This window comes from Vigna radiata, chromosome 7 (assembly GCF_000741045.1).
Source record: "Vigna radiata var. radiata cultivar VC1973A chromosome 7, Vradiata_ver6, whole genome shotgun sequence".
Taxonomy (NCBI): domain Eukaryota; kingdom Viridiplantae; phylum Streptophyta; class Magnoliopsida; order Fabales; family Fabaceae; genus Vigna; species Vigna radiata.
In genome coordinates this window covers 35032746-35051273 of record NC_028357.1, presented here as the reverse complement: position 1 = coordinate 35051273, position 18528 = coordinate 35032746, and the positions used below count along the sequence as shown (strand labels likewise).

The 18528-nt window shown below is 33.2% G+C and overlaps 3 protein-coding genes across 3 annotated transcripts; 2 read left to right on the top strand and 1 right to left on the bottom strand.

Annotated features, from left to right (window-relative positions):
* The first annotated feature begins 2211 nt into the window (after positions 1–2211).
* On the top strand, positions 2212–3853 carry LOC106768591 (RING-H2 finger protein ATL47-like). The gene has a single exon (XM_014653822.2). The coding sequence runs from the start codon at positions 2773–2775 to the stop codon at positions 3751–3753; it is 981 nt and encodes a 326-aa protein (XP_014509308.1). The 5' UTR covers positions 2212–2772; the 3' UTR covers positions 3754–3853.
* A 5530-nt stretch (positions 3854–9383) lies between these two features.
* Positions 9384–13926, top strand: LOC106769296 (RNA-dependent RNA polymerase 2). The gene is made up of 4 exons (XM_014654853.2): positions 9384–10067; positions 10251–12154; positions 12706–12856; positions 12946–13926. Exons 1-4 carry the CDS (start codon positions 9531–9533, stop codon positions 13711–13713), a joined length of 3360 nt encoding a protein of 1119 aa, XP_014510339.1. The 5' UTR covers positions 9384–9530; the 3' UTR covers positions 13714–13926.
* A 1685-nt stretch (positions 13927–15611) lies between these two features.
* Positions 15612–16699, bottom strand: LOC106767386. Its single transcript, XM_014652267.2, has one exon. The coding sequence runs from the start codon at positions 16615–16617 to the stop codon at positions 16141–16143; it is 477 nt and encodes a 158-aa protein (XP_014507753.1). The 5' UTR covers positions 16618–16699; the 3' UTR covers positions 15612–16140.
* Positions 16700–18528: the final 1829 nt, after the last annotated feature.

The following is an 18528-nucleotide window of genomic DNA, read 5'->3' as shown; positions in this document are numbered from 1 at the left end:
CATTATGTAGTTCATTAATTTGAAAAAACAAAAGATGTTGAAGATTCATGTTCAAAAATTCTGTTATCTCTTGTATAGTTATCTAAAAATATTACTTCCAGTTATGACGGTAAAATTCTTCCTACTTCTAACTACATAATTTTACCAATGTAGCTTAAATAAACATGAAATCCTGCCCTTTGTTCCACGCAAACCAAAGAATTAAAAGCAAAGCCATTGTAGCAAATTCAATGAAACAGGAAACTATAGAGTTAAGTTATAACTTTCCGTTCAATATGGATCATAAAAAAACTTTGTTTCGTTAGCCTCTTTGTTAATTCAAACTTTCCCTATTTTTTACCATTTTAACCAAGTTGATATACAAAGAAAGGACACAACTATCACATTTGGTATCTAGATTTCTCACTTTCTGATCCCTAAGGACTCACATTCAACGGTTTGATTCAAACACACTCTAAACTTTCTTCAAAAAGGAATTACATAGCCAGAAGAAAGAACAAAACATTCTTCACACGAATCCAAAAGCTAAAAACTGAACTTGCCACATTTGTGATGAATCTAAATTATTAATTAAGATTATTTTTTATCATATGTATGAAAGAAAGAGTCAGAAACTGAGTAAAAAACACGTAGGCCCAACCACTAGTTTAGCTTCGCTATTGGCCAAAATCTACAAATGAGCATTACCGTAATGATTTTTTGTGTGTAGGATGATGCAGAAAACTTTTGAAGTGTTAAGAGATTAAATCAGAGTGCAAAATAATTTTCAATGGAACATGAAAAAAGATATAAATTTAGAAGAAAGGTTTTGTACGTCAAAAGAGAATACTTTGTACAATGACAAAGATTAGAACCTCAAGACTTGCTTTTCTAGGTGTGTAACAATGTGTAGTAAAGTCGTGTTTTTTACAAAAGATAATCAAAACCCTTTGAAGTTAAAATGACTATTTTTTCCATCATATTATGATTGCTTGAGAGAACAGGAAGTGAGGCCAGTTTTGTGGAGGGAATAACATCTGAATGCTCGAGAGCAGAACCCATGTTATTGACTTCTTGCTGGTTTCTAAGGGGTTCCGACAGACACAATCATAGGTTTAATTAGTTGCCATGCGTGCAAGAATCCACGACCCTACCATTTACTTTTGTCTTTTCACCATATCTATAGTTTCCATCTCCTCCCAACATGTGAAAGGTTAACACAGAGAGCCTCGTGAATTTCTCACCCCGTTGCTATTATTACGATTTATAGGAATTAACATTCATCATTTCAACTTTTAAATGTGGCCCAAATGCTTGTATGATGTAACAAAACACGCCTATAGAAGTTCGAAAAGACACTTCATAGGTTTACACTTTAACTTGAGGTTACAACTCGAGCCTTGAACCACCAACATTTTCAAATTCTCACACAAAGATTTAGAACTCAGGGGCCATTCAAACTAGCATTCATGTATGAAAAAAATAAATAAAAATTTCCCCATTTCACTTTTTATTGTTTTTTTCTTTGCAGTTATCATGCCAAGATTGGCGTGGAATGGTCATTATTATCTGCAATGATTCTATACTCGAAAAAGAAGACACACCCTACAAATAGACAGCTTTGGAATTTAAACTTATCGATTTTTATTGGATATAAAAGTCAACATCTTAATCATTTGGCTATTTTTTTTCTTTGTTTTCTGTTTTTTTTTTTCCTTACAGACATCTGGTGTATTTGTTATCATACAAGTCAAAATGAAATCTTTGCATAAAACTGTCAAATCACTTTGCCAACATTGGAGATGCTCTTAATTGTACATTCTCGAGGGACAAAAATTTGTAAACATAATTTATTTTAATAATTCATAATGACAATAAAAAAAGAAGACTAAAGAATGAAGCTAATGTAAAAGTAGTTTTGAGATGATAAAACGTAAATGATTGTAATATCAGAGAGATTAACAATCTTAATGATGGAGTTGAGGGGTAAGTGGACCTAATTATTAGCATAACTTATTAATAATATTGGCATGCCAAAAAAAAAAGTAAGAGGCAGTGGGGAAGAAAGAAAATGAAAAAGTTATTTTTACTGTGTTTGAATGCCTGTTGTCATCAAGTGCGTTGCCAATCAGTGTACGTAGTGTATCAGTAAAAGGATACAAAAGAAAAAGCTTCGTGAATTCGTATCCTACAATAAGAGACAGAAAAAATTAACATGAAAGATTAGTACAGGAACTTTAGTATTTATACGTGAGAAATTGTATATTAAAAACCTATGTAAATATTAGTATAACTTTTGATGTGTAAAAGTAAAGTTAAACAAATTTTCATGTCCACCAACCAACCACTGAACTGACAATGCGGTTATGGTTGTTGACTTTATCAAAAGGTAATATACGTACACTCTTCCATCTATCATCTCTTCCTTCATTTTTCTCCTTATAAGCTCTCTATATCTCCTTCCATCTTAACTAGAAAAAGGGAAACAATTCAACCATAACATACTTTTTCTAATGCTTCTCTAGTGACTCTACTGCACTGGAATGAATCTTCCACAAAGTACAACTTCATAATCACAGTCTTTGTTCTCTTGTCCAACTCAACGCCAGAAAATGCTCCCTTGAACTCCCACATTGAAAACCAATCACGAATATCAGTTTTCAAAATATTCATGTGCTAAAGTCTTCTACAGTCACCCTACTAGCTAGCAATTTGAACAATTCACATGAAGTGTTGGACACAAACATCATTGTTGTCATTCTACATTGAAAAAAATAACATTCGTCTGCCAAAATGCGCAACATTCAGATTGAAACGAAGCAAAACGGTGATGTGAAGTACTCGTATGAGTCATATCCTATATCTCCTTTCTCAGCTTATCAAGCTCCAAATGATGGTAACACTACCAACGAGCAAGAATCAACAACGCCGTCATCTCTCAGCAGAATCAGCCCACTCATTTTGCTGGTCATAATTGTTCTAGCAGTTATCTTCTTCGTGTATGGACTTGTCCATTTGGTTCTATGGTTTTTCATGAAAACACCAACCTCTTCATCAATCTACAACTCCAACAGGTTCCACGAATCCACGCGATCACGTGTTCTTCAGAGGCAGCTTCAACAACTCTTCCGCTTGCACGATTCAGGTATAGACCAAGCCCTCATAGACGCTCTACCAGTTTTCCATTACCAAGACCTGCTGGGTTCAAAGGAACCGTTTGATTGTGCCGTGTGTTTATGCGAGTTCTCCGAGGATGACAAGCTGAGGTTGCTTCCTATGTGCACACACGCCTTTCACATGACCTGTCTTGACACGTGGCTTCTCTCGAATTCGACGTGTCCTCTTTGTAGGGCGTCTCTCTCGAACTACGTGGAGAATGAAAATGAAAATCCTATTTTGTTTAATGTGGGTATTGGGCCAAGTGGGTTGAGAGGTGAGGAAGAGAAGGGGTTTTCAGAGAGTGAAAGATCAGTTGGGAAAAGGGTGTTTTCTGTGAGACTTGGAAAATTCAGAAAGAATGGGATGGAGTTAGGGAGTGGAGATAGTTGTAGCTTGAATGAGAGAAGATGCTACTCCATGGGTTCATATAGGTATGTGGTTCGTGATTCCAATCTGCAAGTGGTTTTATCTGAATCTGGTGATGTTTCAGAAAATGAGAATGTGAAGGGAAAGAGGATAAGCGACTCAACCAAAGCTGAGAGCTTCTCTGTTTCCAAGATATGGCTTTGGTCCAAGAACCCTACATTTCATGCTTCTAATGCACCTTTCCCTTAAAACATGTATGAAGAAGAAGGTAACTGCTTTTATTTATGTTTTACATTATACCATTAATAAAATGGCCCTGCTTTTTCCTCTCTTCTTCCTTGAAACCAAGGGTTCCTGTGTTTAATTGTGTTAGAGAGGATTATTAGTTTCAGAAACATTTGGATCTTTTCAGTACCAAACAAAGCGGTATTATAAAAATTGCACGTTAAATAAAAATCAGAGAAAACCTGTAAAAAAAAATCAAATTTATAGATTGGAAGACAAAATTCTGAATTTTACACTGTGTTCCCTTTTACTAAAATTAATAATTAAAGGGATTTATTATAAAGCTTTATTTAGTATTTATTTGTCTATATCACTTTTCATCCCTAATACAAAAAATCCATAGAAAATTTTGAAACCCATGAAATTTTTTTAATTTTGAAACCCATCAAAACGAACCACAATTTTTTATTTGATTGAATTTTCTTTCTTAAATTAAAATCGAGTTAAATTAAATCACATTTTATTTTTATGCCGAGTTCAAAAGACAACTTAATAAAAAAATGAATTTAAATATATATATATATATATATATATATATATATATATATATATATATATATATATATATATATATATATATATATATCAAGCTTTATTTTGTTATATTATTATTATTTCGGTTATAAGGTCGAGTTACTATCGACACTTCCACAATTTGTCTTTTAAATCGTCTGGTGTCACTTTCGGATATCTCATTCTTTGAATATTATTCGGTCAGGTACCTATCAAAGGCTAAGTGCATAATCCATTCGGTAAATCTATGACAGTAATAAATGTGCAGCAAATGTGAATCACCTACCTCGTACCTTTAACTTGTATTAATAGTTTTTATCATGGACGATTAGCGAAATCTTAATCAAGACTCAATCCTGACCCATCCTAATCACGTCTTACCTTAATCTTGTCCTAAACTGAAAAATTATGACTCGTTGTCCGTTGTTAGAGGACCGTGTCTTTTCAAGACAATTCTTCTGCCGTACAACTAATATTATTTTAATAAGATAATGTAATTTTTTCACGTAAACATTCTATTTATTTTTTTATTAATATTTTAATAGAAATACATTTATTTATTTTTATTTGCAAATAATATATTTTAATACCATTTATTTTTTAATAACTCACATTATATTGAAAACTGGTGATATTTATAGGACTTCATTTTTTTTTTCTTCCTTCTCTAGGATTGATAGCTTCAATTCTAACAAATATTACTACTTTTGCATAAGCAAATAAAAATAATCTATTTATAATATTTGCCTCCAACCATAATTTTAAACTCTTCACATAAACACGTTTTAAACCATATTATTGGTGAAATATCTATTGATTTTTTCGGTAACTAATATATGTTAAAATGTTTGGTGGATTACCTTTATTATGTTTCACCTTCAATCACATTTTTTCTATTTATTCTTTTTGTTATAAAATTATTACCTCTAATAAATACTACCAAACAACTTCCGAAAAACATTATAATATTCATTGAGCCACAAAATAGAACGAATTTTTAATACAAATAACTTGGTAAAAAATATCATGAAGTCATAAAGATAAAAAAAATATATTAATCATCCAATTTGCATTGATTACACATATGTTTAATTATAAAACTGATGTATACAAGAATTTTATTGTAATTATTTGTAATAAATAAAAATTGATATTAATAGTTAAAATCAATAGTCATAAATGATAAAATGTTGAACAAAATATTTGATTTTGTCTAATTTCCTTTCCAAACGGATAGTGAAATGGTCATGTTAAGTTTGTCTTTTAACAAATTAAATCTTATATGAGTGAGAGGTTTAGCCAAATAGTCTGCAATTTGATCAGTAGTAGGAATACATGCCACAATTATTTCAATGTGTTTGGAATGTGCGTGTATGATTGGATTATAAGCAATTGACTTTACACTTAGGTTATCACACTACATAATTGGTTTTACGAGCATTGATAGTTTTAGTTATGTTAGCAAGATCTAATCCAAGCTACTTCAGCTACATCAGCCAAGACTCTGTATTTTGATTTTGTGTTTGATTGTGACACTACTTTTTATTTTCTTGAAGATCAAGAAACAAAAGTTTCTCCAAGAAACACGCACGGTCCATTGATTTTTTGTCATAAGTATTAGTTGCCCAATTTGCATCAAAATACTTCATTAATGTAAGATCATTTGAGGGTTTTATGTGCAAATATAAGTTCATTATGACTTGAAGATATCTTAGAATTCTTTTTATTCTTTGCCAATGATCCATGGTAGGTGTGCTCATGTATCGACTGAGTTTATTAACAATAAAGGAAACGTTTAGCCTTGTGTTGGTCAAATATTACAATGCACCTATGACTTGTTTGTACAAAGTAACATTGTTCATTGGTTCCCCTTCTGTAGTGAATTGTCTACTAGCCACCATTGGTGTTGGACAGGCTGACACTGTCACCATGTTGAACTTCTTCAGAGTATCTTTCATGTACTTAGTTTGCCTTAGGTACATTGTCCTTTATGTATACTTTAATTCCAAGAAAATAGTGTATATGTCCTAAGTCTTTTAGAGAGAAAGCAACATTTAGTTGATTGATTAATGTTTCTAAACACTGACAGTTGCTTCCTGTTACAATATTATCATCAACATAAATGAGAAGGAATGTGTTATGATTTGTACCTCTAAGAATGAATAGAGAAGAATCACTTTTGGTGTTTCGGAAACCCAACTTAGAAGAATGTCTCTTAGTCTATCAAACCAAACTCTTGGTGTACGCTTCAAACCATATATGGCCTTAGACAATTTATGTATATAATCTAGTTTGGTTGAGTCTATGTAGCCTTCAAGTTGATGCATATAAATTATTTCCTTTAGATTTCCATTTAGGAAGGCATTGCTTATGTCAAGTTGTCTAACATCCCAATCGAAATGTTCTGTAATGGCAAATATAATTATGATAAAACTGGACTTGACAACGGGACTGAAAGTTTCACCAAAGTTTATGCATGTTGTTTGCTGGAAACCTTTTACATTAAGTTTTGTTTTTCTTCTTTCGATTGAACCATCTTCTTTGTTCTTGGTTTTGAAAATCCATTTTGAGTCTATTGTGTTTTCTTGACCCTTGAATGACATTAATGTCCAAGTTTGATTAGAATCAGAGCCTTGAATTTAGTATCCATGGCTTCTTTGCATTCTGGCTTGATTAAGGCTTCCTTAACATTTCCCGATTCTTTTTCATCTTAAAAAACCTTTTTCAGTTCTATGTATGATTGCTCAGACTTGTAATTTCTAGCTTTGCTTCTAGTCACCATCCAATGAGTGTTGGTGTTGGGCTGATGTTGAACCTTCTTCTTAACTTTCTCTTGATGCATTGTTATTAGTAAAAGATTCACCAAAATCTCGTTCATTTGTACTAGTGTTGACTTGTAGTATTTTTGTTTGGTTTAAGAGTATTATTAATAGTGGTACTTGTAGAGTGATTAGGAAGCAAAACTGACATAGGTTCAATTAATTCTTTTAAAGAATTTAATCTGTCAATGAAACCTTCATGAAAAAGAAAGCGATTCTCATTGAAAATCACATGTCTTAAGATGAAAATTCTCCCATGAGAGCTAATGCATTTGTATCCTCTGTGTGAATTACTATAATCAAGAAACACACACCCTAGTTGTATGAAACTAAGCTTATTTTTATTGTAACAGACAAGGATAATAGACACAACCAAAAGGTTTCAAGTTTCCATAATCAAGTTCTTTCTTGTAAATCAGTGAGTATGGACTTCTGTTTGGATTTATTGATGACGATAGTCTATTGATTAGGTAAACAACAATTGAGAAGACTTCCTACCAATAGTGTAGGAGTATTTTAGCTTGTGCTAACAAGGTTGTTAGGTCAAGTTCAACATGTCTATGTTTTCTCTCAACCTTGCCATTTTGTTGAGAGGGCTAGAGATAAGACATTTTAAATATAATTCTTGATTTTGAGGTAATCATTTGAACAGGTTTAAATTCACCACCTCCATCACAATGAATGACTTTAAATTTTTTGTTAAATTGATTTTCAGCTATAGCTTTGAAAAGGGGGAAGACATGTATAGTTTATGATTTTTGCTTGAAGGGAAAAATCCATGTGAACCTACTAAAATCATCAATAAAATGAACATATTATTTGAGCCTAGATTGATATTGAATTAGAGCAATATCCTAAACATCAATATGAACTAAATCTAAAATTTCATTAGCATGTCAGGAAAAGCCTTCGAAAGGAAACATATGCGATTTTCCAAATTAACAAGCTTCACAAAATGTGAATAAGTCACTAGATGATGTTTTCACACTGCATTTCTTCAAGACCTTTTCGATAACTTTATTGTTGGGATGTTCAAGTTTCCTATTCCAACTTTCTTTAATAGACATGTAAACAAAAGAGTCTTTATTGTCACATAGTTTATACAAGTCATTTTTAAGTTCTCTTTTAGAAGATCTTTATCGATCAGTTTGTCCTTCACAAAACAATCATTTTCATCAAATTCAACAAGAATATTGTTTTCAGTAGTCAATTTTGAAATTCTCAACAAATTTTTGGTGGTTTTGGAATAAAGAACATCACGTAGATGAAGATTATTCAATTTGGTTGATCTTGAGACCATTACTTTGAGTCTTTCACCATTACTAACAAGTAAAAAATTCTTACCATTATTTTCACCAAGTTTCTTGAATTTTGTCACTATGGTGAGTGACATGGTTGCTAGCTCACTACCAAAATACCATTCATGATTTTGACCTTGATAAAATGAAACTATGAATACCCTATGTGTTTCTTATTTTTCACTGTCAATAAAAAAAGTTTTTCACGATCTTTGTCCAACTTGACAGATATTGTATATGGGTGACAATGGATCATCTGAGTGGTTATAAATCAAAATCTCATGTACTAAGATAAAAAAAGATATTAAATAGTCTAATTTGCATTAATCATGTATGTGTTTAAATAAAAAAATGACATACAAAAATAAGGTACAATAAATAATAATTTATAATTATACTAATAAAAACAAATATTATTCTAAACTGATATTAATAAATAATTACAATAATTATTGTAATATTACACGTTAAAATCAAGAATTATAAATAATAAAATATTAAACAGAATATTTAATTCTGTCTTACTTCATGTCTTTATTTTAATTAGTTAATATTAAAGTAAAATAAAATAGTAAAGACTTAAAAAAATACTTTAGAGAAAAAAAATAAAATAATACATGAACTATAACTGAGATGTTTTCCGCAACAAATCGTCTGAAACAAAAAAAGTAATTATCTGAATCAAATGAACAACTCAATTAATAAAACAATAAAAGATAACCTCAAATTAGAAAAAAATTACATATAAATGAAATTAAAAAGCTTCAAAATTTGCAGGAACAGTCCAGTTCTAATGTTATACGCTAAAAAGTTTTCTTAATTATTTTTATAATTTTTTAATAAGTAAAAAAAAAACGTTCAATTTTTCTTTTAGATATGAGTGTAGAGTTGGGCTCATAAGTTGTCCAAAAGAGTTGTTTTCGGCCCGGCCCACACTGTGACCCATAGTTGAGTGTGGAAGACCAGAGTCCTATAGAAAAGGGAACATGAGTTTTGTATGTTTTCCTGTATCATCAAATTCAACTATTTTCTAATTTCTATGGAAATACACTCCCAGTGTTGTGTGTGACACTGTCACTCACTGCAAATAAGGGGCATCTTCATCATCACCATGGGAACGACAACAACTCCTCTTTCGCACACAGTTAGCGTCTTCAACATTCCTCGCTCCGCCACCGCTAAGGACCTTCTCCACTTCCTCGAATCCAAGGTGGGTACTTCCACCGTCTTCGCCCTCGAAATCTTCTCCGACAACGCCAACTGGAAGTCTCGCGGCGCCGGTCGCGTTCAGTTCGAGACCCTCGACGCTAAGTCCCGCGCCCTATCTCTCTCCAACCTTCAACAACTGCTCATCCACTCCCACTTCCTCCGCCTCTCCGATACCTCCGAAGACATCATCTTCCGCCCCCTCCACCGCCTTCAAAATGGTGTCCTCTACGCCGGCATCATGCTCTCCGACCACCGCATGAGCGTTCTCGGCTCCTGGGAAGGCGTTGCGGGGTTGGTAGTGCCCCAAAGGAGGAAGCTTGACTTCTTGGTGTGGCATGATGACGACTGTTACCGACTCGAGATTTTTTTTGAGGATATTTTGGAGTCTCATGGCTATTGTTTGGGAGAAGAAGCCAAACTCAATGCCATTCTCTTGAAGGTACATTTTTTTCATATTTTATTATGATTGCGTAGCAGCATAAAAAAAAAAACACTTAGGGACTCTATATAAATTGTCTTGATCAATGACAATAAGTATGAATGTGAATTAGGATTTTTGTTTTGTGCGATTCATGAGTTTCTTTTCTTTTATATTTTATTTGACGGTGTTTTTTTTCCTCAGCTTAAATTTGGGCCAAGGATTTATAAGAAAAAGACGGGGCCAGATGTGGCAACCACGTTTAAGAGTGATAGGTACCATTTTTGTAAGGAGGATTCTGAGTTTCTTTGGGTGCGGACAACTGACTTTTCGGCTCTGAAGTCAATTGGGCACTCGACTTCGTTTTGTTGGGAAATTGAGGAAGAACATTTGGCTTCGGATGTTTTTACAAGTTTCCCGCTCTACAAGGAAAATATGACAGATTTGGCTCTGGAGGATGGGGAAGAATTCTGTTCTTCCACTGAAGCAGTTCCTCTTGTAAAGTGTGCTTTGCAATCTAAGTTACCTTACGAGGCCCTTTTCCAGTTGAATTCTCTTGTTCATACTCAGAAAATTTGTCTTGCTTCGGTGGATGATGAATTGATTGACCTTTTGGGAGGCTTAGATGAAGAAATTAGAGCTGTGATTTTTCAGAAATTGCACCAGATGAGCTTCCCTTGCTACGAGCCTCTTAAATTCGTGAAGACTCAGTTGCATGTGCTGAGTAATAAGAAAAAAAGTCCACCACAATCTTCACAGAAAAGATTGACAGATAATAACATTATGAGCTGTCATAGAGCCTTGATTACCCCAACGAAAATTTATTGCCTTGGTCCTGAGCTTGAAACTTCAAACCATGTGGTAAAGCACTTTGCCTCCTATGCTTCAGACTTCATGAGGATTACCTTTGTTGAAGAGAATTGGAATAAGCTTCCAAATTATGCGGTATCGACTGGTGTGCAAAAGGGAATATTTTCAAAGCCTTCTAAAACTGAAATATATAATCGAATATTGACTATTCTTCGAGATGGGATTGTTATTGGATCAAAGAGATTTGAGTTTCTGGCCTTCTCTGCTAGTCAGCTGCGATCAAATTCTGTTTGGTTATTTGCTTCTAATGACAATTTGAAAGCAACAGATATCAGAGAATGGATGGGATGCTTCAACAATATCCGCAGTGTTTCTAAATGTGCAGCGAGGATGGGTCAGTTGTTCAGTTCTTCCATGCAAACTTTTGAAGTGTCCCCTCAAGATGTTGAGATAATTCCAGATATTGAAGTTACCACTGATGGTGTAAGCTACTGTTTCTCAGATGGTATCGGAAAAATTTCCCAATCTTTTGCTAGGCAAGTTGCTCAAAAGCTCAAGTTAGATCATAGTCCTTCAGCATTTCAAATTCGGTTTGGAGGATTTAAAGGCGTCATTACTGTTGATCGCCATTCCTTTAGGAAGTTATCATTGCGCAAAAGCATGCTGAAGTTTGAATCTAAAAATAGGATGCTTTGTGTCACTAAATGGAGTGAGTCAATGCCTTGCTTTCTCAATCGAGAGATTATATCCCTGCTGACTACATTAGGAGTAAAGGACGAAGTGTTTTTGGCAAGGCAACAGGACCAATTGAATTTGTTGGGAAGGATGTTGACTGATAGTAAGGCAGCTTTGGATGTTTTGGAAAGTTTGAACGGAGCTGATTCAAGGAGCATTCTAGTGAAGATGTTGCATGAATTTAATGAGCCAAACAGTGAGCCCTACCTATCTATGATGCTTAAGGCTTACTATGCATACCAATTATCTGACTTGAAAAGTAGATGCCGAATATTTGTTCCCAAGGGTCGGGTCTTAGTAGGTTGCTTGGATGAAACTGGTATCTTGAATTATGGTCAAGTATTTGTTCGTGTAACGGTGAAAAAAACTACGGAAAACTTTGATGACAACTTAAGGAAAGTGGATGACGATGATAGCACACGTATAGTAGTGGGAAAGGTGGTAGTCACGAAAAATCCTTGTCTTCACCCTGGAGACGTAAGAGTCCTTGATGCTATCTACAATGAAGAGTTAGAGGAAAAGGGTTTGAGGGATTGCCTTGTATTTCCACAAAACGGACATAGGTATGTATATAATGAACTAAATTTGAAATCCCATTTGCTTGTAACCCTTTTTATATATAGCATGGAATTAACACATTTTTTACCGTTTATTTATCTTTGGTCCTGCGCGGTGTCATCGACTACCATGAGCCATTTAATCATATGCTAACAAGATGTGAACTGCAGGTTGAGAGATACAAGGGGAAAGGGGGATGTTGTTTTTAGCTATGCCATCACTGTCGCACTTATTGTCTATATTGTAGAACTTGCAGCATGTACTCTCGATGTTTTCATTTATTTGTGCAAAACCAAAATGTTATTCATATATTTCAATAATTTGGTGTTCTAGTCATCATCAGTTTATTATTGTCTAAGTGCCACTTGGTTTTGTTTGGGTTCGTTAGGTGTGTGTATTAGGTTCATTGTCTGAAGGACATTTGGTGGTGATATTAGATTTCTGTTGTTTTGCCGTGTTAGATATAACAAGTGTTTTAGGCACCTTGGTTCTGCATCAAGAAGCCATTGTTATCTTGGATGTTTATTGCTTCTAATACTTGTTGGTTGGCATACAGGCCCCATCCAAATGAATGCTCTGGAGGTGATCTCGATGGAGATTTGTTTTTCATAAGCTGGGACGAAGATCTAATACCATGTCAAATCGAGGCTCCAATGGACTACACAGGACGTAGACCTCGTATAATGGATCATAAGGTGACCCTAGAGGTAATTTTCGTCAAAGTTATTTTTTTCTTGGAAAAGTACACTGATGTGTGTAGAACAACTTAATCATTTGTTATTTCCTGACTGGGCAGGAAATCCAACAATTTTTCGTGGATTACATGATCAATGATACTTTGGGTGCTATCTCCACCGCCCATCTAGTTCACGCTGACCGAGAACCAGATAAGGCCAAGAGTAGAAAATGTCTGGAGTTAGCAGAGCTTCACTCCATGGCTGTTGATTTTGCAAAGACCGGAGCACCTGCTGCAATGCCAAGAGTTTTGAAACCAAGAGAGTTTCCAGATTTCATGGAGAGGGCGGACAAGCCTATGTACATCTCCAAGGGGGTACTGGGAAAACTTTATCGTGCTATAATTGAGTCTCAACTGCAAATAAAATATAGTTTTGTTTGGTCACAAAAGCTTGCTGAAGAAGCATATGATCGTAGCTTTGAAGTGAATGGTTTTGAGGCCTTCCTTGAGACAGCCTCAAGTAAAAAAGAAATGTACGCAGATAAGATGAGCAGTTTGATGAACTTCTACGGTGCCGAGACTGAGGATGAAATGCTAATTGGTAACTTGCAAAACCGTGCCTCATATTTGCAGCGTGATAACAGGAGATATGGTGATATGAAAGATCGGATTCTGCTCTCAGTGAAGAATCTTCAGTGCGAAGCTAAAGAATGGTTTGAAACTAGTTGCCAACCGCACGAATATCGTCCTATGGCTTCTGCATGGTATCATGTGACCTATCACCCCAGCTATTATTGCCAGGAAAGATCGTGTTTTCTTAGCTTCCCATGGATAGTTGGTGAGATTTTGTTGCAGATAAGGTCTGTAAATAAAGCAGTTCAAGGATGAAGGCTTCCTCTGATGCTGTGTGGATAAAATAACAAGTCTATGCAAAAATGTTGATATAAGGTGCCACCTTGTCCGAGACATTTTGGCAAAGTTATTGTTATATTATTTGACATTATAAATATTTACTAGCTCTACTTGCAAATCTGGTGTCATTGACTTGATGTTTATCTGTATATATAGAGCTATCGACATGGAGGGTTATTTCTTATTGTATAGCAACAATCTCAATATACATTTTTTTTTAAAAAATTCTGGATTAGGTAATTCATAATGTGAAAACTTTCTTTGAAGGTTGATCTTCATGCTAAGGAAAAGACACAGTCATTCGCAGTAAATTTTGGATTCGATAACGTGGAACGAAAGTTTGCAATCCAAATTAATTTCTGTAATAAAAAAGTGTTGAGTTGCTGCAAAATCGTAAAAATGTCGTATTCTCTGTGTGCAAAATTTAGAGGATTTAAATTCATAATCATTGAAGTGAAAGTTGTAAGAGAATTTATCGAATTCATATGTACACGCTCGGGCAATAGCTGATTAATAATATGACCTGACAGTTTGGTATCAATGTGAATTGAGACAAGCAACGAAAGAGTATCTCATTGTCTTGTCTCAAACAAAATCTGAAATCCTATCCATTATACCACCTATTAGCTGACAAACTTTTTCAGAACTTTACTCTTCCATTATTTAGATTATATAAATAGAAAAATCTACTGTTTGAGATTTTTAACATTTATTTAGTTCTTTATTTTAAAGAAAAGTTATTCGTTTTTGAAACATGGGAGGTTGATAATATGATCTTAGGATCAAAGTAATATTTGACCTGTGAAAGGGGCCCATGTTGACGAAAACAAATTAATCTTAACCTCTTATTACATCAGTACCAAAATAAATGCAGTTTTAGTTATATAAGAGTGTCTTACTTTTAAAGTATTTAAAACTAGAAACAGCTCATATAATTTACAAGTTTTTTTCTTCTCATTAGCTCCTTAATTATTAATAATGTCAATTCATTGCCCATAAAGACCATCAACGAAGCCAGCACCGTATTTTTCATGTTTCACTTTTAAATAAATGTTCACATCTATATATTTTTAATAGGTACCATTCATTTTTATTGTATTTTAAAAAAAGGTAACGTTCCCGTTTCTCATTATATTTAAATCATTTAACTTTTTCTTTATGAAAATTTGTTTAATCTTTAAATTTTAATTTTTAGTGTTTATATTTTTACTTATTTAAGTCTCAGTCAATATAAATATAATATTTTAAAATAAAATATAAATTATGATTTTTACTTTGTTTAGGATACAAAGAAGATTGACGTCATTTCATAAAGATATGAAAAACATTGTAGCCAATCTTAAAAACAGAGTAAATGTGAATATCATTATATTAATATTTGTAAAAGCTATCAGTATTATCGAATATAACCTCACGCAAGTAAGTATTTTCTTATATTTTATGATCAAAATTATTATTTTTTAAGTAATAGCTGTAATTAGTGTAATGGTGTATAATTACGAATTGGAATTTTAAAATTATTTGGTTAATCTTTTTTTATTAGCTTGTCATTACTAAAATTAATATTACAACAAGATTCGTAATGTAACTTCGCATTTATATTAACTAAAATGCAAATAAAAGCTCCAAGTACAAAACTATGGATAACGCGTCGTAGGTGTTTAAGTTGCAGTACATTAAGAAATTTTAACATACCTCAAACGATTTTTATTAAATATTACGAACATGTGTGCTTTGTATTAAATGTAATAATAAAGAATTTTATTAATTATATTTAGAACATTGCTAATATTTTTTTAAGAAATTAAATGAATTGGTTAAATAGATAAAGAAAAAGAAAAGAATTTGGGGGCAATTAAGATGTAAAAATAAAAGATAAGAAATGTCACAATCTAATATTAATTGAATAATGTGTTTACAGGGTGGAGGTTGTTATAAGAAAGTATCTTCCACTACTTACAAGGGAGCATTTCCTTCATCACATTTATGAAAATGACAATTTTTAGGGTTCAATAACGTCACATACTTCAAACAAATACCCAATTTGTACCTAAGTCTATTCATTGCAATTGCCTATTCAAAAAGCAAACCCCCACCTCATAATAATAATATTCATAATCACTACCTAATGCTATTATCAAATCAAATCAAAGATGAATTCCTGGATCCTCCACCCAAGCTCCAACCATACAAAAAAAATTGAATTACTTATGATAAAATATGAAAAAAAAAAAAAAGTGTATATACACAGTAATATGACCATTCCGATTTATATGGATGTATATACTATATAGGAAAAGAAATAATTGGCGATAGGAAATGAAAAGTGAAAAATAAGGCGAAGGGGCAGCCTCAGCTACCAACCAAAGGACTCACCGCGTTAACCACGCGTAGTACCACCACTCACACGAAAACGGCGTCGTCGGTGTCACGGGCCTTGGGGGAAACTGACTTCACGTTGACGGCGGCGTAGCGCGTTGAGAAATTGCGGAGGGCAGCGTCGTCGTTGAAATCCCCGTTATGGCCCTCGTCGAAGTTGAGGGCGTAACTCATTGGATCATACTGGTACTTGGGCATGCGCTTGGAGGCGCGGTTGCGGTTGAACTTGCGAATGAAGGTCTTCCACCTGGGGCCGGCCACGATCTCGGACCAGTCGCGAAGCTTCTTGAGCGCCCTGAGGCCACGCGACCACCATCGGTCACCGGATGAAGGCGAATTGGAGTGGGACCAGGAGGTGGAGCGGACTCGCTCCCACCATGAGGAACGGCGTCGTGGCCCCAGACAGCAGGAAGGCAATAGCAAGGCGCAGCCGGAGTTGGATCTGTCTTGGGCTTGGGCCGTCGGAGTGGAAATGGATTGAGATTGAAACTCGATGGACATGTCAGCAACTGAGATGAGATTTTGGTTATTCTGAAGAAACGCAAAAAGATGAGTGGGCTCTCCAGATATTAATAGCCTCACTACGCACCATCCACTCACTCACTCCTCTTTTATTATTTTATTTTATTTATCAATTATTAATATTATCTCCATCCCTAGTTTTAGTACCATAATAACAATTTTCTAATATCACTTTTCTCACTGTTTCCTTTTTTCAATTTTTTTTTATCTATCTGTCACATCATATCTCGTGTAATTTTATTTTTATAAAAAAAATAGTTTTAAAATAATTTTAAGGAGGCGCCCACAGAAAAACAAGATGATTTTCTAATTGGTCTGACTGCTTGGACTGGTAACACTGAGCTCTTAAAAATAATGTATATCTTATCAACACTTCTCCCCATAAACTATGATCATAGCTTCTGCCCGATTCACAAGGTCAAAGTAACTATTTAACACCAAAATATCTGCAACAATTCTCGATTTCAAAGGATGAACCAACGTTGACTTCATTCACTCAAGTCAGGAATTTCATTGTTTTCATTAACACCAAAATTGCGTTTTTCTTTTTTCTATTTTTATGCTTTGTTTTCATCTATTAAAGACCAAACATCTCAATCATAAAATTTATTAAACTGGACGGACATTTGTGGAAGATCAGAGTTCAATAATCACTACAAAAAGGTCTCATAATATCTTCATATTTTAAATCATCCATTGCCTATTACTATCCAAACTATAGATTTCGATTGTATTTTTATTTCAATAATTGGAAACAAAAAATCAACTCTTATATTTTCAACAATTATAAAAGCACCTCCATTCAATTCACGTCAATATAATTTCAACAACTACTTTAGACTTAATATATAATATGCAAAAATTATGTTTTTAATCGATTATATTAAAATGTAAAATTAAAATTATGTTTTCTTCTCTGCATTAATTGATTAATTTTTGGGATAATAAATTAATATTATAAAAAAATGAAATATTATGTCGTTTTTATTTTAAAAGCAAATATGTGGGTTTTTTTAATAAGTTCTTTTTATATTCTAAAAAGGATTAAGATCAAATTTTATTGAAAAATCTACTACTAAACATTAGGTAAAATTATAACATCTTTCAGGAATTAGATTACTTCCTGTGTAGTTATTTTTTTGTTTATTTGATAACTAAACGTAAATTTGTATAAAATTGAACCCGTATAAATTGTGAATATTCTGCATTCTTTTTTTTATTATTTTTTTTAATGTTGGTGATTGTTATCTTAATTAAACATCACTCAAATATTTTGTTAATTGATTAAAGAAGTTTTTGAAGATTATTTTTTATTAACTAAAAAAAACCAATTTTTACTAAAGAACCAATTAACTCACTCTTAAATAAAGATATAAGCTGAAACCATTTTTAACATTTTAGACTTAGAAACTTTTAACATATTTACACTATAATAAACACGGTATGTAAACCTTAAAAGAACAAATTATAAATTAAGTAGCTTGATTAGCTTACTAATATCAGTTCTTAAGACTCACTAATTGTTATAACAAATATTAAAGACCTATAACTATTGTTTCTGATTCTTGACTACTTTCTGGTACATGATATCCTTAATTATTATTTAATATATTTTAGAATATAGTTTATGAGATTCTACCAAAAATTTATAACTAACATGCATGTAAAACTAATGATGTGATATTTTTAGAATTGTGATTTCTTGCTGCTATATCTGTCAAGTATATATTAACTTTTTAATCTGTTTTGAATAGCAATGAATACTAATGTGCAGTATTCCAATTTTTATTAGTTTTATCATGCACACTAATCATTATTGAATAAACTTTATATGGGTCTCACTAATATTAATTCAATTTGTATGAAAATATCATGTGTCTGATTGGCTAT